The sequence below is a fragment of the Polyodon spathula genome, chromosome 24, assembly GCF_017654505.1.
Source record: "Polyodon spathula isolate WHYD16114869_AA chromosome 24, ASM1765450v1, whole genome shotgun sequence".
Classification (NCBI taxonomy): domain Eukaryota; kingdom Metazoa; phylum Chordata; class Actinopteri; order Acipenseriformes; family Polyodontidae; genus Polyodon; species Polyodon spathula.
This window is the reverse complement of record NC_054557.1, coordinates 9,819,382-9,843,118: the sequence shown is the minus strand read 5'-3', so window position 1 is coordinate 9,843,118 and position 23,737 is coordinate 9,819,382. Positions and strand designations below refer to the sequence as shown.

The window sequence follows — 23,737 nt, the reverse complement described above, 5'->3', positions numbered from 1 at the left end:
GGATTCCTGTAATGATAGCAATATTGCCACACGAGTTTGCTTGGGGTGTTCACTAATAATTTTGTAAAGCTTTGCACGCATGTCACAGAAACCTGCAGTCATAGTATGTTAAATAACACGTTTGTTCTCAAGATATAGCCTGTATTGGCTCCACAAACCACAAGCCAAAAATACAGTAGGTCGAGGCAATTTAATTTTGGCAGGTTTTACACCGGTGTCATAAGTTAACACTGTCATTATTTACCAGAATATATGGAGTGTGGGGTTCAAGCACAAAGTTATTGTTATAGCCCTTTGTTTAACTTTGGAACCATTAGAAAAGTATCCTCTTAATTAATTGAAAGCAGTTTCCTAACTGCAGAATTGAAGACTGCATGAGCTTTGCCCATTCAATGTTATGTAAGGGTCATAAGCTGACTGTCAGAAACGGTTACAAAGAATATAATTTCCTCTCTGTTGGCCAAAGAGGCAGAGAAACCCCCCATATCAGGACAAAGCACACGAAAAAAAAAAAAATCTTAAATGAAAACAACAAAATAGCTCTCCGGTGTGTCATCCTACTCAGATTGTTTCCAGATACTGCGAAGAGCTCTAGTGTAATGTTCATTACATACTTCCATTTGCTTGTTAAAGTTTGAAATGTTTCCTTACCTAACACGCTTACAGCTGTCAAAATTTTATTTAGCTTTTTTTCCAACGGTCAGATTTTTGACGACTGTGCAACTACATTTTCATTGATCCACATATGGAAACAAAAGTGTATTTAGTTGATAAAAACAAACAAACAAACAAACAAAACAAAAACAAAACCTGTAGTTCCAGCTTTATACTAAGTATAGTAATTATGGATTAGGTTTCAACCGTGTTGTTGAATAGAAATTCATAAAAGCTTTATACTGAACGTATATCACATTTTTAAAGAAACCGCTGCATTGGCTGTAGGTCACACAGTTCAGTGAGAATTAGCTAGTGCTAATAAGAATTTAAAATAATGCTTTTCAAACCTGGGTTACCACTCAGCCTAGACAGTGCAAAAAGCACACGTTAAAAAGACCAGACAAGGAATGTAAAGACTCGTCTATGTTTATACAAAATTAATATACGTTGAAATGATAAAACATGTCAATTTGGAACATTTTGCAAGTAGAGGTATTACAAAGTCCTTTTGGTATGCTGCTACAATATACTTCTTGACATACCAACACAGTTACTATATTATCAGTGCCCGAAACAATGGACAGATGTAACTGGAATAAAATTGAATAATCCGCCTACTGTACTCATAAAAACTGAAAGTCCCAGACGCCCTTGTAATCGCGCACGTGCTACCAAACTGTTTTACGCCTGTATTTCAAGTTTTTCTGAATATGATTGGTCTAAAAAAAATAAAATAAAATTGGGGCGGCCCCTGTTCGTTCATTGGTGTATTGTGTCACGAGATTATCCGCTATATGATACGGCAGTGCGTCCAGTTTTTTTTTTTTTTGTTTGTTTTCCGGTGTTACCGCCCTTGATGTGAGGAAGGGACTGAAGCCTGTCATATAGGAAATAATTTGACATCGCGTAATAGAAATACACAGGACTTCTGTTCCAAGAACCATTGTTATCACTGGAGCATAACAACCTCAGGACACTGCACTGTCGGTGAGTAGCGCATTTGGTCTAATTTGGGAAAACTGCATTTTTAACATACTACTGTGCTGGTTGGATACGTTTAGGCACGAGTAGCATAGTACAGTAGTCTAGACTACGAGATACTGAAAAATATTGGAGCAGTAAACGAATGCTTATTTCGATTAATAAATCTACCACTACTGTTTTATATAAATCTGTTTTCTTCTTCGCGGTCTTCTCAGTGGTGAAAGAGAACGACGAGACAGTGAATGGGCAGCCTGAAAAAGCAGGGAGTTGATTCGGGTCACTCATCGTGCTGCTGTATATGACATCACTGTACAGAGTTAGTGGGAGTGATTTCATCGATGGTGTTTCATCATAACAAGTGACATTAAATGCAGATATGTTCTCTTATTGGCAACACGCTAAAATGTATATGCAGGTGTCTAAAGCAGTGTTTTTATATCCTGTGGATGATAATAATAATAATAATAATAATAATAATAATAATAATAATAATAATAATAATAATACAAAATCGTACATGTTAAATGTTTGTAGTAAAATGGGTTGTATGATATCAACCAAGCTTCTGCAGCCAGACAGTGCAACAACCATTATACAGTTTTTAATTTTTTTATTTTTATTCAATATTAATGGTGGTAAAGATTAAGTAATCTGGATCTAGTCAATTAACTGTACTGTAATATCTTACAGTATTGGGCTTTTTAGAGATTTGTACAATGCTACTGCAGTGTTTTAATATTTGATAAGGGAGAAGACAGGCTAAAAACATTGCTTTTGTTTTCTAACTGAGAGCTGCGTTTGCAGTACACCAAGGGCAGTAGTTGCCATGGTGTGAACGTTTTATAAAGAAACCCCTTTTGTTTGCATTGTGTTAATCACTGGGTAAGCGGCATGAAGCTGAAAATACTAACTGCATACAGCTATCTATTTTGAGCTGGATACATCTGGACACTGTTCTGTGGTTTAAAAAAAGAGAAAGACACCTTAATATTGATATGATAAAGCATTTTTAAATTTCTTGGAACGTGTGTACTGTATCAGAGGGATTGTTTCAGAATATCCTTAACCATGAAAATAGTTTTTAAAGTTTTGAGAATAAGGGAAAAATACCGAAATAAATTAAAATTGTGTACATGGCACCGTTTCGCTTCTCTGTTGTGGCACAATATTCACCTACAATTCAATTCATAGTTCACAACCCTGTTTCACCCAGCCATGCTCTTTCATAGGCTTTCTTCATGAATCTGGCGATTTTTAAGCAACATACATGTTGAAGTCGTGCTACTGTACACACCGAACCTTTGTCAAAGTGGTAAAGCACTCAATTATTCTTTAAATTGCTATTCTATCATGAAAGTTCAGAGCCAGTACTAAAGTATAGCTTAATAAAGCCCCCGTTGTGAGGTACTGTCACAGTAGAAAGGGAGGCCTGACTTTCATGCCTTGTGAAATCCAAGGTATTTAAAAGGCTGGCATCATACTTGTGTTGCTTCCCAAAACAGTGTGTTGCTAAGGGTTTTAATTAAGAGTCAAGTGAGAACTGCTGCGATTCTGTGACTGGGTTTTTTGATTTTTTTTAGTTCCCACTGTCAGAGAGAAAGGAACCCCTACAGGCAAACCAGAATTAATTTCTTAAATTTCTCTTAATATTTCTAAAGGATGTACTGTACTGTGTTGCGTTATGATTAGCCTAACCTCTTGTAAATATTTTTCGTTGTTTAAATAAATAAATCATTGGTGATCATTTAGGATGTTTTATTCGTCTTTCATAAATCTAAAAACACAACAGACACATTGATTTTTATTTTACAGAAACCAATGCTCAAGCAGAAAATGAAGACTTGGCAAACAGTAATCTGCTGTACAGGCTGTAGATTTAAGAGTGCATAGAGAATTGCTAAGTATTTCCTGATTGCAAGTCCTAATGAACAGTAGGGTTATAGATGAGTGGGCGCCGCTGGATAGCTGACAGGAGGACCACTCAATCCTCTAGGCATTTGGAATACATCTTTGCTTGGAAGCAACTGCAGCTTTCCTATTAAAAGTATTTCCTATTAAAAGTATTCATGGGGTGGAAGACCTCAGCAGTGGCTTTCGGATAGAGGGCTGGATTTGCTGTACTGTAATTGTGGCCATATAGGAGAGACTGGTCCAGTGGTTAAAGAAACGGGCTTGTAACCAGGAATTCTCTAGTTCAAATCCCAGCTCAGCCACTGACTCATTGTGTGACCCTGAGACAAGTCACTTAACCTCCTTGTGCTCTGTCTTTCGGGTGAGATGTTGTTGTAAGTGACTCTGCAACTGATGCATAGTTCATACGCTCTAGTCTCGTATTTTGTAAAGTATTTGCAATGGTGGTCCACTATGAAAGGCGCTATGCAAAAATAAAGATTTATTATATTATTATTTACATTGAATTGTAAGTAAAGTACCAAATAAAAAAATAAATAAAAAAAGATAAAGTAAGCATCTTAAACTCCTCAATTGCATTCGTGGAGAGACACTTTTATGGAAAGTATTTGCAGCAAGCCATTTGAGGTTTGGGTTAGTATTTCTTGAATTTTTCTTTTTTCTTTCCTATTTGGTGCGGTTTATGGCGGAGCATCCAAAAGCTATATTCCTAACATATAGTAGTAATTTCATAGCAGTGTGAGGTTTGGATAAATAACCTCCCCTGCCATTTACCTGTAAACTGTAGAGTCGACACCAGGTGGTGTTTGTTTGGGTCTTCTTCTTCCAGAAAAGGCATTTATAAATTAAATATACAGTACATTTAGCTTTTTAATGTCATCCAATGAAAGATGTTGACTGAATTTTCTATGATTAGGGTAATAATTAATTTATAAGCCAAGTTGTCAATCCATAAAATACTTACTTGCATAATTCATGCCTGCATATAGTATCACTGATTCAATCAGTATACAGGTGTTATTTAGCCCTTGCAGTGAGCTGTACAGCATATTAGAACAGCTGTCACACAGTACTGTTATTGCCACATTTTAGGAATTTGTGCCAAAAACCCTGGAGGGAGAGTTAAATTATACAATGGTCATAAACTGGGAAGAACCTGAAGCATCAGGAGACCATTTGGAAACACTGCTACAGTGTCTGGGCTAAAAGGTGGAGATTTTTATAAACTATTCTGCTTGGAAATTAATGCATATTTTCATTACAAAGTTCCATTTTTAAATAATGTTATGCTGCACATAAACAATTTACATTGAGCTTCAATTGTACTTTTTACAGCCACTCTGTGCTGGTGCTTAATTATGTTCTGATACAGTGAAAATTTACCAAGAGGCAGAAGTGCTGTTTTTTTTGTTTTGTTTTTCAATCAAACCAGGTACAAAAACTGGCAATCGATGTAATTACGTTGTACAATATTGATGTTTTTTATCTGCAGTGTGTGTACAGTAATACATTAAACCTTTATTCCTGTGTCAGTGGTTGGGATATAAGTCCTATACTCCTCTATTCCTCACCGTTATTCTTCTGAAGTGGTAACCTCTGATTGGGGGGAGTAACTAACTAGTGTACCGGGGTGTGATGCAATGTATGCAAGTCCCCAGACCTTTCATACAGTAAGCCATTTATCATTATTTCATAGAATGCACAGTAATAGTTCTGCTGTACAGTGTTGTACAGTGGCTACTGTCTGGAGTATGTCTCACTAGTTTTATTTCATCATTTGTTAATGGTTTTCTTGCCTTTTGCTTCTTTCAACAGGAAATCTAAGCCTGGCTGGACACGTTGACGGCGACGAGGTTTAAAAAGAATTGCTTAGCCGACAGTCACTGCAGTCATGGCCCTGACATTCAAAAAGGACTTGGAAAAGTACAAGGATATTGATGAGGATGAAATTCTCAACAAGTTATCAGCGGAAGAACTGAAACAACTGGAAGCCGCTCTCGAGGATCTTGATCCAGAGGTGAGTGTAAAGAGGGACGAAAAGAGAAAAAAAAAATTGTAGCATGTAACCATGAATGTCTATGCTGTAGATCAGGGGTGTCAACTCACGGTGGGCCTTTCCAGACCAGGTTTAACAGGTAAAAGGATATAATTAACTGCTTGAGGATCTGGATGGAGTTTGAATTGGTTCAATTAAACAATTTAGAAAATGGTTGGAAAAGAAAACAGGACTGGAAGAGCCAACTTTGGTCACCCCTGCTGTAGGTAATTACTGGTTTAAAAGCTTACCTGTTGCAATAGTTGAGATTTTATCAGTAATGATTGATTGAAATGGGCCATGCATGAGCTGTAACCTGACAAGAATCTGTACAATAACCAAATGAGCTTGCAGGACTTGCTGCTGATGAGGCGAAAGCTTCAGTGATAAACACAATATTCTTGAGGAGAAACCTGGCCTCCATTTTGATGTCAAGAAGTGAATTGGGAACAACTTGACTCGCATTTCAATGTCAGTTATTTTCAAAGGAGGTAGGGGAAAGGAATCTCAATTGCCCTTCAGTAGCATTCAGGTACCTTTTCTTTTTCTTGAACCGATTTGTTGAAGGTCACTTTCAGTAAATGATTGATTTTTTTCAAAAAGTTAAAAGATGAAAAAATTCTCAAGTACTTGAAAATGTCACCTGCAATTAGCTGCTTCAGAAGTTGTGTTGCGTTTCGTGGCCTTTAGAGTTTTGACAGTAGGGCAGGGGGACAGAGGAGGTTGTTATCTACAAGCTCTGGTTTATACCTCTCTAATTACAAATGTAATTTTTAATTTCAGAATGCACTTTTGCCAGCTGGCCTCCGTCAAAAGGATCAGACCGTGAAGCCAGATACTGGTCCCTTTAACAGGGAACAGCTGCTTTCCTTCCTTGAGAAAGAAGCCTTGGAATACAAAGACAGGGAAGATACATTGCCTTTTACTGGCGAGAAGAAAGGTACTGTTGCCTGCGCGATCCCTGGGAGAGCAGCTATCTGTTTGTGCCTGTCTGCTTGTGGAGGAGGAGTTTCATAGAATTATATTTGTGACCACTGCAGATAAAACCAAAATAATTAGCAGCATTTGCCAGTTTTCTAACCTGCTTCCATTAAACTGCCTTTAGAAGTTCCCTGCATCATGAAAGGATGAGGAGTTTAGAGGGCTGAAGAAGATTATGACGACACAGGGTGATTTTTGAAGTTGCTTGACTAATCCTATAGCTTGTATTGATTCCTGATTACGTGTTTTAAGCCCTTCTGCTGATTTTTTTTTATAGTGAAAATATATGGAAATGTTGCATAACATTGCTCGTTCTGTTGACAAATCAAACTTAGTCTGTTAGTTTTAAATGGTGTACCTTCCCTAATTTTTCGTATCCGTAGAAATGATCGCTAGGGATTAATTCTCCCTTTTGACAGGGATATAGTGGAAGCATGCATATATTTTTGAACAGAGAATCGCTTATTTAGTTGTGATGAAACCTGGTTAGAACAAATGAAAGTCAGAATCTGGGGGTATATGGAGGCATCACTCCATCTGTCTGTCAAACTTTCATTTTTGCATGTGCGTACAGTGAATACACTGTAGGGTGTTGTGATTTACTGATACTAGTAGATCTAATTTTGTATTTACAGAGGATGCATGTTAATGACATTTTTCTGTTTTACTATGCAAATTTTTTTGTTTTTATGAGTAGAAAATCACATTGGGAATGCTAAGGAATGTACTTGGGAGTTATCAAGCAAGTAGAGAAACGGATCTTTGGATTTGCAGTGTGTTAAAACAAGTATACTATACACAGTTTATTTATTGCTGCTACATGGGATGCACAATAATCTCAGCAGTCATTGGTCAGAAAATAATGAGTTGGCTATTTGCTACTGTATGTTTTATTCATTTGTGCATCGGTCCTGCTCTGTCGCTTGACTAGTGGTTTTGTAAACTAGTTATTTAAAGTGAACTCCTGTAGTTGTTTTAATATGATGTGTATCTTCACCTTTGAAGCAACAATGATAGATTACACACAGATAAGGGATTTATTACATGGAAACTGCAGCTGTTACACAGTAATAGTATGAGAAAGTTATGAATGATGGACTGTGTTATCTCTTTACTGTATAATGTTATTCTGCTCAAACAAACAGATGTTGAGGCATGCTCTGCTTATAGCATTAAACCAGGACACAAAAATGTAGCCACAAAGATATCATTAACCTTGAAACACCAAAACACTTGGGGGCTCTATTTTAATCTGATAAAGCTGGCACAGCTATTACTTCTCATGGGTATCCCACAGACTTGGACTCCTAATACAATGGAGTCTACTGTTTGTTTGTTCATTTATTTCTTAATTTATTTTACACACTGGTTTAAAGGTCAAAAGTGAAAGCTGTATAATCCAATGAATAAGACATTCCAGCTCTGTAGTGCATTATCAAGATAAGGGCTGAGTCTGGCGGGGTAGATTCAGTAAAAGGGCGGATGCAAGCTTGGCTCAGGGAGTGTGTTTCCTGATTACGACATTGCTCAGAGTTGTTCGGGCATGTAGCAGTTCTGTAAACAGTGTGTGGGTTGTGGGGTGTGGCGGGGTTGGGGTGGATCGAAAGTGCTGAAGTAACCACTGTTTCAAAACGGATTACGCAGTACTGTATATACTGCGATTAATTATTGGTAATATTACAAATACTGTTGCGAACTGTCCTAAAGAACATAATTCATTGTTTCTATGCAACTGCATGTGCACATGCATATTTATTACAGCAGAAATACCTTTTTGGCATTTTCCCATTGATATCAATCTTGGCCTGCACTGCCTGATTTTAATAAGGTGTGGCATGCGTGCTGATTTTAATAAGGCTTGTTTTGCATGTTTTATTTGGCCACAGAGTACAGTAGGTTTATTTCAGTGTACAAGACTCTTCAATTATATTGCAGTGGTAAAGTACTGTATTTTTTTTTTAATAGCCAACACATAGTGAACATGTGAATCTTCAGATACATTTTCTATGCCTTACTAATAAGTTTAAGTACCAAAAATATAGATAGTTTAAGTTCCATACATTGTACTCACAAAAAAAGCACTTATATATGTGTGTATATGTATTTTTTTCTTTTAAATGCATTCTGTAGTGTTGAGAGAAACATGTGTTTTTTATTAGGTTGCACTGCTAGCCAAATAAATTCCTAAGCCATTAATAAAACACTCAAGGGGTTAGACTAGAGGAGTTAAATACTCCAGAAGGGAGAGAATTCTGGGATTTTGACTTTTAATAGGGTAGTAAAAGGGTTATGAAAATTCAGAGAAGTAATTGTCAAGCTGTACACTGACCATCCAGCGTACATTAAGTATAGAAATTTAAATTTCAACAGGGCAATCTATGTACCATGTCAGGCAAAGAGAATTACCTAGGATTATCCGTTATTTATGACTAGCACAGTGAGTCGTGACAAGTTGACTTTTCATGTGACAGAGGCAGAATTTATAATAAAAGTAACCGCAATTTGGACTGATTGAATATACACAGTGGTACTGTTTTTAACTTTTGTGTCTAGTCACATTTAATGAGGTGTAAGAGCTGTATTAGGGTTTTCTGCAATTTATCCAGTGCCAAATATTAACTGCTAACAGAGGATTAATCGTGTCAAAGGGTAGCAATGCCTTACAATGTTAGCTTCTACTTACTGTAGAGTAACTAGTGCTGGGACGAACAGAGGATTTTCATTTTGAAAATTCGCTCATAGGTTTCAAAAAGTAATGAAAGCCATTACATTGCTCAGAACGCAGGCAGAGACAGCATAGCAGCAGGGGTGTGGCTCCTGTTTGTGTGCCTTTATTTTACAGCAAGGCGTTAATATGTATGTAACTTGTTAAAGTAGAAACGTATCCCAGAAGTAAAGAATAAGTTGTGTAGGACTTGCTACAATGTAGTGCATTAACGGCAAAACAAAGGATGCCATATAGCAGTTCAAGTTAAGTGTTCTGTTTATTCCCGAAGTAAATAGTACATAGTTGACACCACATTTTATTTATTTTGTACTTTTTTTTCATTCCTTGCTATTGACGTTTCTTCACAGTAAACAGTGGCCATCGACACGTTTTCATAAAGTAACAACATGAGGTTTACTTGTGCCTTTTTTGTAGCTGAACAAGCAAACGAAAACTGAAATTTAACATTAAACACTTCAAATAAAACAGATGTGGAAATGGCGTTTTAAAATGAAGGGGAAGAAAAACTCACTGTTTTGGTTCTCGTTTATTACATTCCATGTAACACAAAGTCGCAACAAAAAATATATATAAAATCTATATCTATAATCAAGGTAGCTAATGTATAAGCGAGGCATTTCAAAATGATGTGCTTGCCTTTTTTTTTTTTTTTTTTTTTGTCCCATGAGATTCTAAAGCAGCACAATGCATTTTTGACCCAGATCCTGAAGTCCTGAATTAAAAAGAATCGTTTCCTTCCTTGCTCTTCAGTACATTAAGTGCTGTACTGGATCTGAGGGAGCACTACATTTTGTCCATTGAACTCAATTATCCTTGCTGAGCAAAGTTTATCTTATAGGACACTGATAAACCATGATACATTCAATTATTGCAAAATATGGTACTATAACAGCGTAATGCATTTGCAGTTATCTTGGCTTTGGTTTGCATGTTTCAAACTCCCACAGGAATACTACTGATTAAATCTAATTGCTGGGTTGGAGACCATCGGGAAGTAGAAAGTCCCAAGAGTTTCATATGCTAGCTTTGTTGCAAAAGAAGGTTTCAAAGTATAGTAACTTGTTGTGTCCTGTAGCTGTTTGTTTCTTTGTACTGTCACGCTCCATGACAACTTCTTGAAATTTTGTAGTGGTGACAGCAAAAGTAGATCTGCATTCTTCTGCAATGTTGCTGTTTTTTATTTGATTGTTGTGTACTATCAACAGGGAGTGCCTCTTGAGCTTGTCATGAAATATCGAGGCATCTATAAGCATTTTGTTTCTGTTCCGTCTTGTTCTAGAGGCTAAATGTGTAAAGCATAACTCAGTACACTTGCTAATCAACCACTAATGTATGTTTGGGAAGATCTTCTTGAACGACTTGTAAGTGTGGGAATGATAATGATATTAGTTAATTTATTAGCTGGCGTGTGTTCAAAAGATTAACAGGAGGGGGTGCTTTAAGAGGAATACAGCAGATTGTTTTAAACTGAGACTGCGAGCGAGCTTTATTGTCCCCTGTAAGGAAATTATTGACGGTGTGGTTTGTATAGGAGCACATGTACTGCAAGTAAAACGAGAGTGTTACAGTATATGCATCTAGAGAGTTTTATTGAAAGTAATATGGGTATATAAACAATCTGTCCGTACTGCGTCACATTTTTCCTGCTGTAATACGGCTGCCTTGTGAGGATTTCTTGTTATAGAGACAGTACACTTTGAGTTATTATGTTAATGTTTGGTACACAGCTGTATTCTATGATTTCTCAGTTCCATAACTGTCATTGTCCGGTAGCAATGAACTGTTTCACTGCTAGTGTTGTACTGTATCGCATGCTTTTATTCAGAATTTCAGGTTAACAAACCAATTTACAGCAAGTCCTCTTGCATCCTGGAGATGTTTATATTCACAAAAAATGTTTTAATTTGATGGTCATTTTAGAGCTATCAGTGGAAAATCTAATAGACTGAGTGAATCAGTGAGCATGAGTTGTAATCAGCTGCTCTTGGAAATAATGAGTCCTGCTGGAGATGTAACCTTTCAGGCAGCGAGAGTCGGCCTTGAATCTCTCTCAGGAGGGTCTCTGGAATGCTTTGTTTCTACGAGTCTTCCTTAGTGTCAGTCTTTAACAAACTGTGGGTAGCAGTTCAAAACCACAGCAGCTCTAATGAACAGCCTAACCGGAAAGGATTAGCCAGCTCCAGTGGTGCAGAATGTTTAACTTCTCTTTTAGATACCTTTTTTTAGTTAATTTTTTATGTGCTTTTCCTTTATAGGTGTTTTTCACCTTCTTTAAACAAATACACAAAGCATTATTTTAATACATTAGTTGGCTGTTAGCTTTCTACCAGTACCAAACAACAAATGTATTTTTTGCTATAATGGTGTTTAAACTTACTTACGATGGCGGTGTTTTCTCCATCTAGGAAAGGTTAAAACAAAAGTAAAACTCTGTCCAAGCATTGTGTCCTTGGCTCAAGGTTAACTTTTTCCAGTTGCTGTAAATAATGTTACAACCGTGTTGTACGTGTATCCTATACCCTTGTTCTGAAATGAATATGGTTAGATTAACAATTCAACCAATTTGTGTGTGTGTGTGTGTGTGTGTGTGTATACTAGTATTTGCTAAAGGAACAGCTTTATAAATAGAGATTATTTTGTAATGGTTCTGCAAAGTCTCAGTTTGAATTCTGTTTTTACAGGCAAAGCATGGGTGCCCAAACAAAGACCCATAGAAACACGACAGGAGGAGGTGACCACCCTTGATCCAGAACTGGAAGAAGCACTTTCTAGTGCAACTGATACTGAACTCTGTGACCTAGCAGGTAACTTTTCCCTCAGACACTGCATCTGTGGGAAGTGGAACAGCTAATCTAACATTTCAACAAACAGAACAAAACCCAGAATGTGCCTTTTCAATAAAGTCGAAACAACAGAACACACACAAGTTTGGAAGTACACAGATTGGCTTTGAAATTTAAGTTTAAAACCCTTTTAAGCAATTTAGAAAGTACAATACAATCCAGGACACTAGATCCCGGCTGTACATTGTCTCCTCTGTCTGGTGCTCTTAATTTAATACTGTGTCTTTGTTCCCAGTTCCCACATTCAGCACCGCTAAACACTAGGGCCATTCAGTGACTTTCAAACTAATAGCTGCAATATGGGTTGTGTAGTACTGCATTAAGGTGTGCCTTGTTAGTAAAAGTTTTGTACCGTGTCTCTCCTCCTTTCCCATGAGACGGGTGTTTTTATCATCTTAACTCATTGAGCAGTCAGACTACTTTACACTGGTGTCCTGGTGGTGAACTGTAAAATATGTGTGTTTCTGTGTTGCTCTTTTTGTTTAATTACTTCATACTGTTCTAAAAATGCTTTTGCTTTTATGTGTGTATATTTAGAATAGCAACTTTATAACAAACTGGATCAAGAATGTTTAGCAGTGCCATAAGTAAAATTGAATTCTTGTTCAGTAGAATCATTCGCTTTTTTTTTTTTTTTTTTTCTTTCTAAAAAGCTATTCTTGGTGTTCATACGCTGGTGACCAGTACACATAGCTATGACAGCAGTGGCAATTTCTCCAGTAAAGAAGGGTACAACAGTAAGTGTTTATGTGTGTACATGTGTTATTGTCTGCCAAGTGTGTACTTTACAATACAACAGTGTTTTTTTTGTATATAGTGCCCCTTACACCATGGCACAATAGCTCAATGTACAATACACTCCAGTTTCAACCAATTCTATCAAAGCACATTTAAAAAAAAAAAGGGTTTATACTTAAAAGAATCCAGTGTTTCAACCTTCCTAATGGTAACCAGAATTGAGTTCCACAAACAAGACACACAACAGCAAAAAGCTCTGGCTCCAGTTGACTTGAGGACTTTTTGCAATAGCTAACAAGTTCTGCATTTTCTGATATTGGAGAGCGAGTAAAAGTATACAGAGTTACCAGGAATCATCATTTTTGTGCCTCTACGTAAAAGTGGTTGTATTTGGGTCTTTGATTTTATAATGCCGAGTACCAGATTATCCACTCTCAGTAACACACATGTAGTTAATATGGAGTAATGGCAAGTGCATGTTGATGGTGTTTTTTCTTTCTTTCGATTCCTTAGCCGGTGTGGTCAAAGGTGAACAAATCCGTCCTGTTTTAGATGAGCCACCTAATCCTACCAATGTTGAAGAGACTTTGCAGAGGATAAAGGGAAATGATCCTGCGCTGGTGGAAGTCAATTTAAACAACATAAAGGTGTGCTTGTGCAGCATGTCCCAGTTATATAATGACTGAGGAGGTCTAACCTAAAGAGAGCACAGTGTTGTAGCATCTATGATTTTGGTTCTCATAGAGACATGATTATTAAATCTGTTAAATAGTATTTCAGACAGTTCTATGTGGAGAAAAAAGTGCTAATCTACAGAACAGGCTGCAGTCGGAGCTTTTTTTAAAGGACTTTCAAACATGTAAACCAAGGCAGGCTAATTGTCTAGTTTAAATGTTAAGTTATGCACCAAGGATTATACATAAAGCATTAGTATGCTTGAAAACGTGGTGCTGTTCTGTGAATGTATTGCTCTGAATGTGTCCCAAAAGCGAGTAATGCATTAAGATTTTCCTAATGTTTGACTTCTGTGATATAAATGTAACCTTGTTATGTATTTTAGAACATTCCCATTCCAACATTGAAAGATTTTGCAAAGGCCATGGAAAAGAATACACATGTAAAGAAATTCAGTCTGGCAGCAACTCGAAGCAATGACCCTATAGCTGTTGTAAGTGTTTAAAAAATATATTTTTTCCTGTGTTCTGTAGTTTTTTTAATTGCTAGGTATACTAAGAACAAAAGTGGCTTCAAAGATTTCTTGTTTCTTTTGTTCTTGTCAAAGATTTCGCTCATGTGTAGTTGCTATTTTGTCCTTTTTTATAGGAGATTTTTGTATGTTATACTAGCATTTGTTTCTCTCTCTCTCTCTCTCTCTCTCTCTCTCTCTCTCTCTCTCTCTCTCTCTCTCAAAGGCTTTTGCAGACATGCTAAGAGAAAACAAGGCACTAAAGAGTCTTAATCTGGAGTCCAACTTCATTACTGGAGTTGGTATCCAGGCTATAGTCCATGCCATGAAAGAGAATGACACGCTATCAGAGATGAAGATTGATAACCAAGTAAGAAAGCACCTTTTTTTAATGCCAAATCAGTTTTGCATACTTTCATAAGCAGCAGTATTTTTTTCAGTCCAAGGTCAAATTATGTTTGCGATTTAGCTGCAGGCAGAAGGTTTATTCCAGATGTTCCATCTATGTATGGATTAAGAGAGACTAAAAACGTTTGTAATTGAGGTGGCTTTTTAGACTTCCATATTGGAGAAAAATGGCAGTTGCTGTGTATTCATTAAAAACAGACATTAGGCAGAGCATTGAGCTTGTCCATTATGCAGTCCAAAAGGTCTGTTACTTGTGGGTAAATTGTTTAATGATTTAATGTAACATGTAATTTCTGAGTCCTGTACCACCTGATAACAAGGCAGCAATAGATTTCTTCAGTGTCATATGCAAACTGTCTGCCCTCCAAAGCACTATACTTAATTTGGTCCATAACAAAGATAGGATGTTGAGTCGGCATCATTTGTGCTGTTGTACGAAGATCGTTGGAGACAACCCATTTATGCATAATTTCTGGCTTGACAGTAGACCACACCTTTTGGATTATTCTCATGTACAGCAAGAACATTTTCAAAGCTGCTCTGCGTACATTCCCACTTGACTCCTACACTAAAAAACTGCATTCCAGATAAATGACGATGTCTGACTTGTTTTGTTTCCATAAACAGAGGCAGCAGCTGGGTGCTACAGTGGAAATGCAAATAGCCAAGATGTTGGAAGAGAACACAGGTCTCCTGAAATTTGGATACCACTTCACACAACAGGGACCAAGAGCAAGAGCTGCAGCAGCAATCACAAAGAACAATGATCTAGGTAAGAGCACTGAGCCAGAATCCCAGACGGTTCCTGAGATTTGTTGTTCTGCACAGGTATAGCCAGCTCCAGTGCAATGACTCTATGTGGAGTATGGGAGTTTTAATGTTCTGTGCAGTCCAATGGAATGTTTCCCCTTTGATCCTTAACAAATGGCAACCTATAAATCATTTAAGCCTTTTAATGACAACATCTGGCTTCATATATTCAAACAGAGGAAATCTTCGCTATAATATAATATTCTTCACTTTAAGCTGATCCAAGCATATTTACTGCTAGTGTATTTTATTGTTGCTGATTTAAAATATCAGGAAGTTCTTTTGAATAATGCACAATGGTCACAATATTGGACATACTGTAGTGCTGCTACCTTACATCAGTTTCCTTGCAGCAGTGCATTGATCTACAATATTTTGGAAATGTTCATAAACATGAATGCAAGTAAAAACATATTGCAACTAGTCTTCAGCTATAATATATAAGATGTGTTGTATTCTTTCTTTTAAATGACCATCCTCATGTTGGCCTCACCCTTTCCAAGCACTTACATATAATTTATAAATATTCTTTCAACAGAATTTGGCAGCTGATAGGATACTGTATTGGCTGTTTTTTTTTTATTTATTTTTTAATCTCTTTCAAAAGTCCTATAGTACAGTTCCTTGCTTTCAGTATTCCATAAACGTTTGCCCTGTACATTATAATACTTTAGTTTGTATTATGAACGTTTTTCTTTTTTTTTCTTTTTGCCACATTATTATTATTATTATTATTATTATTATTATTATTATTATTATTGATCTTTCTTTTGACTGCTCTGTTTTAATGTTTTCTTTCCTTTCTTCAGTCTGGAGTGTTCGAGTATGTAATTGTACAGAACCCTTTCCACCTGTTCAGCCTTGACGCTGCAGGACGCAAACATGGTATTAGGTGTGCCATGTTGCGTAGTCAAAACTGCGAAGCCAATTTCCAAAGTCTAAAATCTTGGATTATGCATCTTCATTTTGTGTGGTGCTTCTGAGCATGTTTCATTAACCCTCTAGTGTTATTGCGTTCACACGATTTGTGTTTATTTGCATGCAATAGAAACCCAATAACACAACATGTGTTTGCTGTTTGTACGGCAAATGTCTAACCTTTTATAGGAGTGTGTTTTCTTTGAAACTTGTAGAATGCAAATAAGAAACTTGCAAATAAGACTGCATCTATCCAAACTTTCCTGGTGACACACCCTATTCAGATAAGCAAGGTTCAATAGGAAATGATGTAACAGATGAGACTTGTTGCCATTGCACAGCAATATCGCACATTTTAGACTTTATACCTGAGTTTAGACAAATCTTACCAGTCACATGCTGAAAAATAATAAAATCCAGAAACCTGAAATCACAAGTAATTCTATACACCGATTTATTGATTTTTTTTTTTTTGTCTTATTTTTAAGAAGTCTAGGTACAGTAATTCTGATTTTAATGGCCATTACACCCTAGCCCTGAGCTTGACTGTTCTGAATCTGAATTTCATTTTTTAAAACTGTAGATGAAATAGTATACCATACACTGGTATGTTTTAAATAGTATTAAACCTCATAGTGTTTCATATGAACCATAACAAGCGGGGTTGCTTTTGTAATTTTATATTCAAAAACATAAATTGAACATTGATTTGAAAGTAAATGCAATGTACAAATGAGTCCCATCATTTACACAACCTTCCTCACACAAATGTTTCTCCTGCGTTTCTAATCAAGTTAAGCGTACGGCTTATATAAACCAATATTGTCTTGTGTTTTTTCTTTTTTGTGCAGTTCGCAGAAGACGAGTGGAGGGCGATGTGTAGACCTGGCGTGTTTGCCTGCCAAATGCTGTGTTGCATCTTGTGGAATAATTCCAGCTCTACAACAGTCTTGGGCCAATCTTAGGACAAAGCATCCTCAAACTTCAGCTGTCTGGGTAGAAGGGAAATGACTGGAATAGCCTTCTCCAATATTTTAGCAGTAAATGTAGTTTAGTCTAGTTATGCATTTGAGTAGCATCCATTTAGTGTTTTAAAATGTAAAACCTCTTAAATATCTCCAAGTGTTTTTTTTATAGAGTAAAACAATAACATGACAGCTTAACTACATCATAAAGAGTAGTATCTCTGTATTTGCCCAACTTTTATTTTCTAAATGTTGAGAGCGTTGTTTAACTGATAAGTGCACCCTGGTGATGATTCAGCTTCGCGTCACAACAGAGAACGGTTCAAACTGATTGAAGGTATTGGATGTTCCTTGGCATTTATTTTTTGTTTTTTGTTTTTTAATATGATTATTGGTATTTTTTTGTGTTAGGGATGCTGTTTTTGTTTGTTTATATATATATATATATATATATATATATATATATATATATATATATATATATATATATATAACAAAATAAGTCTTTCATTCCAAGTCATTATCAGGCAATCCCTTTGTTAGTACTTGTATTGTAGTTGACAGGTTTGACTGTAGATTTTTTTTGTGCAGCTAAACCTTAAAGACCTTAAGGCCGTGTCACAGGCATGTGTTTTGCATGACCTTGGCTGTAAGAATGACCATGTAACTGAGTTATGGAAAGCTGTTCTAAGAACTGTCATGTTGTAATGTAATATAATGTAATTCTGAACCAAACAAGGTGTGCGGAACTGCACAGCATTGTTTCAGTGGCACACCTTGCCATTACATATATCTTTGTATCAAAATCATTGCTATGGTGATACTGATGGTGGCAGTAGCTTTGGAAGCTATATTATAATCTATGTTAATGCCAAAGCAGTTTGTCTATTAAGCCCTAATTTTTATATTTTTCCAGTAATAGAAATTAAACAAAATAATACATCTCAAGCTTCTTATCATTGAGAATGTTACCTCCCTCATAAATAATTTTCAAATATTTTGCTATTCTAGATCCGTACAATTTCTGCTGATTAACAGTTTTTTTTTTTTTTTTAACTCAATACAAATGGTTTGTTTTTGGTAACATGCCAAAGGTTGCTAATAAGTACACATTTGAATTTCTAATTTAAGTATTCAGCTTGGGTATAGCAGTTGATCAGCAATCTAGTCATGTGCACATGCTGAAACTGCAAACATTGAAGCGTGCAGATAACTAGTTTGCTAAATAAACAAGCATAAAAACAATAACCAGATCTGTACCAGAGCATGACCAGTTATCAGAAACAGCCCTCAGAGATTTCTGCATAATTGAATAATTACCCAATTTGTATGGCACTTTGTTTAAGCTTTCTAATTTTAAAAAGGGATGTTTTCTTATTGTATAAGCAACATGCTTACAGCAAAATATGTGAAAGGTGCTGGGATCAGTCCCATGTAATTATGTCTCCAATAAAAATCTTGTGGAAAGTTAGCGTTGTTGAACACTCATTTAAAAAAACAAAAAAAAACAAAAAAAAAAACAGGTCCTGAGGTTTTTATATTTTTGGTTTGTGAACGTATACAGTATAGTAATCTTAAGTATAAATGTCCTTGTCAATTTATATTCATTATCTGAAACGGTTGATTGTGTGTCCAATTGCAATATGAAAATTGGACATTTAAAATAAATAAATAAAAAAAATTGGAAAAGGAATGTTGCCCTCCCTTTAACCCTGTGAGTAATCACCTGTGTTTATAGTGTAGTATTATACATGTACCCCCCCCCCCCCCCCCCCCAATTCATACAAAGATTTCTGTATAGTACTAAATGTCTGTAAGCTACAAGTTGGTATTTACATTTATGCCACAGGTTTTAAACTGAAGAGGAAACTATTTTATGTGCTGCCATTGTTTACTAGCTTAATGGCACTACACAATGTAAACCCTGCTGAACAATACGTGTTTTTATATATCACTTTGTGATTCTCCACATTTGTATTGTGTTAAAGCGTGTTTATAAAAATTGACATTGTGTACTGTATTGCCTGTATGCAAAACTGGAATTCACCTTTCCTCTTTACGTTGTGTTTGTGTTCTTAACTTGGAATGCAATACCTGCCTGCCTTTGGGATTTTACAGTGCTAAAAAGTGTACTTTTTGCCCCAAAGAAATGTAATTCTGTTTAAATATAGAGTACTGACGTTGTGCTCAGCTTTCAGAAGTCTTATTTGTATCTCTTGTCTCGTGCAAATACAGGACTGTGGTACACTTGTTTTGTATAAAATGTGAAATGGCATACAAAATGGAAATAAAGAATCCTTTTGGAGAACTCTGTGTTTAACAGGAATATCTGTATTTAAGTCTGAATTTCTCTAGTCTACATATGACATAGGACCAGCTGATGAACAGATCTCTTATTACATATATGTAGGTATAACTAGTTCTGTTTCTTGTAATATGCAGCTTAAGATACAACTGTGTATTGTAATAATAATACAGTAATATTTAAAATGTAGTGTGGTCTATGCAATTGATTTAAACAGATATAGATCTTAATGTAACTCATTTAAATATAATATCTTCTGAAGTTTTTCTTCATATTTTACAGGCATGAATAAACCAGAGACTAATACAATATGTTAACTGTCTGCTTGTTATAACCTTGAATCCTTTATTTTTTAACAGAGGGTAGTATTTAGATCTGCTACAGTTGAGATTAATTGTATAGATCTCAGGATCTGGTTTATCAGAAGCGACTACTAAAGAAGACAATGCACTCTTTGATATCTTGCCAGTCTACGACTGTTGGACATGTCATTAGTTGTTTTGATCGTGTTGCGTCTGACCACAGCAAAGAGTATACTGCGTACTGTGCAGCATACTCTGAATTCAGAGAATATGAGGCTTCCTCCAACATTGTCAATAATAACTATAGGTTAAAAAAAAAACTGTATGTATTGTGTACTCTAGGCAGCCTCCAGTTTCTGTATTTACTGTTTTCAGATGTCTGTTGGATGATGTAATTGCAATACCTCAAGGGACTTGTATCCATAATGTTTAGAGAGACAGTCCTGCTATGGTGATGACATTTATATAACGTATCAGAGGCCATGGGGGATCTACTTCAAGTATTCATGAAGATAATATTGAGCAAAATTGTTTTCCCCAAAATTTAAGTTTCACTATTTAGATATGGGGGAATATATATAATTATGCCAATGTGGGGTTAGTATAGTCCTTCACAGTTCTGGAGCAGCAGAACTGAAATTCTGACTTCAAAAAGCGAACGGTATGTTGCATACCTCCTTACTTTTAATGCTGTGGAAAGATTAAATCCAAACTCATGATGGCTGAGTAAGTCTATTTGTTCTAAAACTCTGCTTGGCAACTTAGCTGTGTCCAAGATAGTTACTCTACATGGGAAATTAAGCTTAACCCCAAAACAAACTTTCCTCTTAACTGTCAGTGTTTCATATTTTACTTTTTAAGGGTAACGGAACTGCCTTTCTCCAAAGGGAATATACCTTGCTCTGGAAAGATGTGCAACAAGAAGGGCTGTAGAATAACTTCAAGTATATACAGAGTAATACTGAGATGTGTATTAATGACTTGAGATATTTATTGTTCCGGCCAGAATGTCTTGGAAGCAGGAATACAGTGTGACATATGGAAGTTGCGTCATGGGGCTGCATTTAATTAAAACCTACTGCTTTGTACTAGGTGGATAAGCAAAGTTCTGTTCAGAAGCATATCCTCTATAAACCTGTACATCTAATATGAAGTACAGACAAAGCGTATAGTAGTAACATTGAAGATCACAGTTTGTCTATTCATAACTCAAATAACTAACTATATTCATTTGTATTTTGTGGCAGTGAGGCAGTGCAGAGTAGCAATGCTACATTAAGGTTCCCTGTACTAGGGCTGTCGGGATAGGTCTTGAGCCATATACAGTTTATTGAGCTCCACAATAAGGCTCTTTTGAAGTCTTCCATTGAAGGTTTGTAATTAGTTTGAAAAGACTGAAAGCACAACCTGTAGTCTTAGATAGAAGTACAGTCAAAATACAGCGAAACTGATGTTAAAACATGCAACATTTAACTCTTGAAGTAGTGTCTGAGTGAGGTTGTCACTATAGTCCATTATGCTGCACTGCACACTGCTCAATAAAGAGTGGATTATTCAGAGTTCTCAAGGGGAGGAGTTCAGGTAGTTCAGATAACCTATCCCAGAGCTGAGGTGTATTTGTGTAAAACAGCCCGTTGTTTATCCACACACATCTATGCCTTGAGGTAGCAATGAAACCGTGCAATGACTGCAGCAAAGCTCTTCTGCCTTGTCCAAGCTTGGTAGTGTGATACACTGATAAATTAACTCATATAATGTGGTGCTCTGATCTTGGGTAGTGTTGCAGTGCTGTGTTTAAACAGCATACTGCTAATTAACTGATTAGAGCTCCCCCCCCCCCCCTCCGTTAATACTACTTTGTGTCTCACTGCTTTTAAAGGTGCAGTGTCCTATATTGTTTTCAAAAACGTGTTTACACATTAAGTCTACAAAACTCCTTCACAGTAAAATGCTGTCAGTAGATTAAAAAAAATCCATTAATACTGTACCTCCTACTGCTGTTATCCCAGTATCGGGACCTGTGCTTGCTCCCACAGAAAACATATCTCACCACAGCTGAAACTACAGTCAAGGAATGATGTGTGCTGACTAATAGAGCAAGGAACACACAGAAGGCTGAACTGTGAGATGTGCTAAACAATTGGAAACTACAGCTTTACCCCAAGTGAAGCTCTCTGGGCCTGATTTTCCGCTGTGGTCAAATTGCACGCATTAATAGATTTTCTATGGAAAATATAGACCCCTGTTAATCAGTGTGAGTAAATTTAGAATGTTTAAATATAATTCCCTGGTAATTAGGTCTGTTCTTAAGCCTGCTGGCACACAAAACATGTGTTTTTTGGGGGCTTTTTAATTTTTTTTAATGGAGTGTTTTAGCGAAACCCTTGAGAATTATCATCTTGTTTACAAGGGGCCCTGGGGACCTCGAAAGCTTTTTTATAACATTCATCACAAATTACAAAAACAGATACTATAGGATCCAAGCCTTAATGTGGTAGTCTTGGGGATAGACAGCCAAACAAGAAATGCAGTACATGTATTCTGGACCACCACCGTGTAGCACAGGATAAGATTGCAGTCTTTAATTTGGCATTTGATTAGTCTACATGTTTATTAACTTTGATATATAAGTGCTTCTACCTAAACTTAAATAGTTTTCTGGTAGTTTTATAACATAAGATCAGAGCCATTCAAATTAAAGAGGCTTCGTTCAAGAATTTTTTTTCAGTAAAGCATTTTTTTTAAATTAAAGGAATATATATATATATATATATATATATATATATATATATATATATATATATATATATAATGCAGTATAATTGTACTTTGTTTAAAACTGAAAAAAAAAAAAAAAAAAAAAAAATCCCGAAGTTGACTGGAGATGTGACTTTTTTTTTTTTATGAGGAAAACATATCAGGAACACAACGAGACAGTGTTGATCTCACAAGTATGGGGAAAGAAACCGACAACGCGTTGGGAATGAGCCAAATTGTATAAAAAGAAGAACCGAGGATAGCACGTCAATTTGCTGGTTAAAGAGAAGTAAAATTGAAATATGATAAAGATTACAATTAAGTACCTTGGAATAGCAATTCTCAAAAGTTAAAAAAGTACAGCGACTACTTAAAAACGTCCTTTAAAGCTCACGAAACACTAAGAAAACCAAGAGATGCACATAACGTTGGGTAAGTCCATTCAAACTTCCCAACATAGGCGGGGCTCAACAAACATTATTCTCGTGTATGGCTCGCCTGTTAATAGTTAAAAGCTACCAGTACTGTAATATAGCCTTATAACGTTTGTTTTTAAAAAGAAAGAAAAATAAAATATTCAGTGAAGACTTTGAGGAACACATCTTGTCAAACGTGAAAGACAGTAATAAAACAAACAGTAGAAGAGCTACGTGTTTCCAGCAGAGGGCAGCAGAGACCTTGTTTGTTCGTCGTCGTCGTCGTACCACATTGTCTTCAACGTATTCATTTCATTAGTTTGCTTTTAAATGTAATTAGTTCTATTTTGAGAAGCGACGAGTGATGGAACTGTCCTATATCACACCAAAGTGAGCTTCAAACCGATAGCCTGGTTAATGTACTTCACACTTCTAGGCAGAAAAGTTTCCCGCAATTAAACTCTCGCTTAAATGAATCTCTCTGTACAATTTACACGTGTTCATTGAGACAGTCACTGATAGTACAGGTGAATATACCCTGTAATGATATTCTTAACCTCAAATCACAGCCTTCCAGTTTCTACTGATTTTAGATAGAGTAGCTGAGGCTGCTTTTAAATGCATAACATATTAATATGAGGCCAGTCAGGAACTGGTTATTTTATCACAGCACCTGCAGTTTGGTGAGCATAGTTGTAAAGGTCAGAGACCGGGGTATTAAATTTCATGTACATCTGCTCACTGGCTTTAAAGAACAAACACACCAGGATAAGACACCGGTACAAAGGCGATG

General features: G+C 36.3%; 1 protein-coding gene across 2 annotated transcripts; it reads left to right on the top strand.

Annotated features, from left to right (window-relative positions):
• The first annotated feature begins 1,474 nt into the window (after window positions 1-1,474).
• LOC121299210 (tropomodulin-3-like) lies at window positions 1,475-17,440 on the top strand. Of its 2 annotated transcripts, XM_041226849.1 has the most exons (10): window positions 1,475-1,644; window positions 5,368-5,569; window positions 6,371-6,527; window positions 11,978-12,100; window positions 12,793-12,876; window positions 13,391-13,524; window positions 13,938-14,045; window positions 14,290-14,433; window positions 15,099-15,243; window positions 17,051-17,440. In XM_041226849.1, exons 2-10 carry the CDS (start codon window positions 5,444-5,446, stop codon window positions 17,080-17,082), a joined length of 1,053 nt encoding a protein of 350 aa, XP_041082783.1. In that variant the 5' UTR covers window positions 1,475-1,644; window positions 5,368-5,443; the 3' UTR covers window positions 17,083-17,440. The 2 variants fall into 2 exon arrangements, with proteins under 2 accessions (XP_041082783.1, XP_041082784.1); XM_041226850.1 differs by lacking the exon at window positions 12,793-12,876.
• Window positions 17,441-23,737: the final 6,297 nt, after the last annotated feature.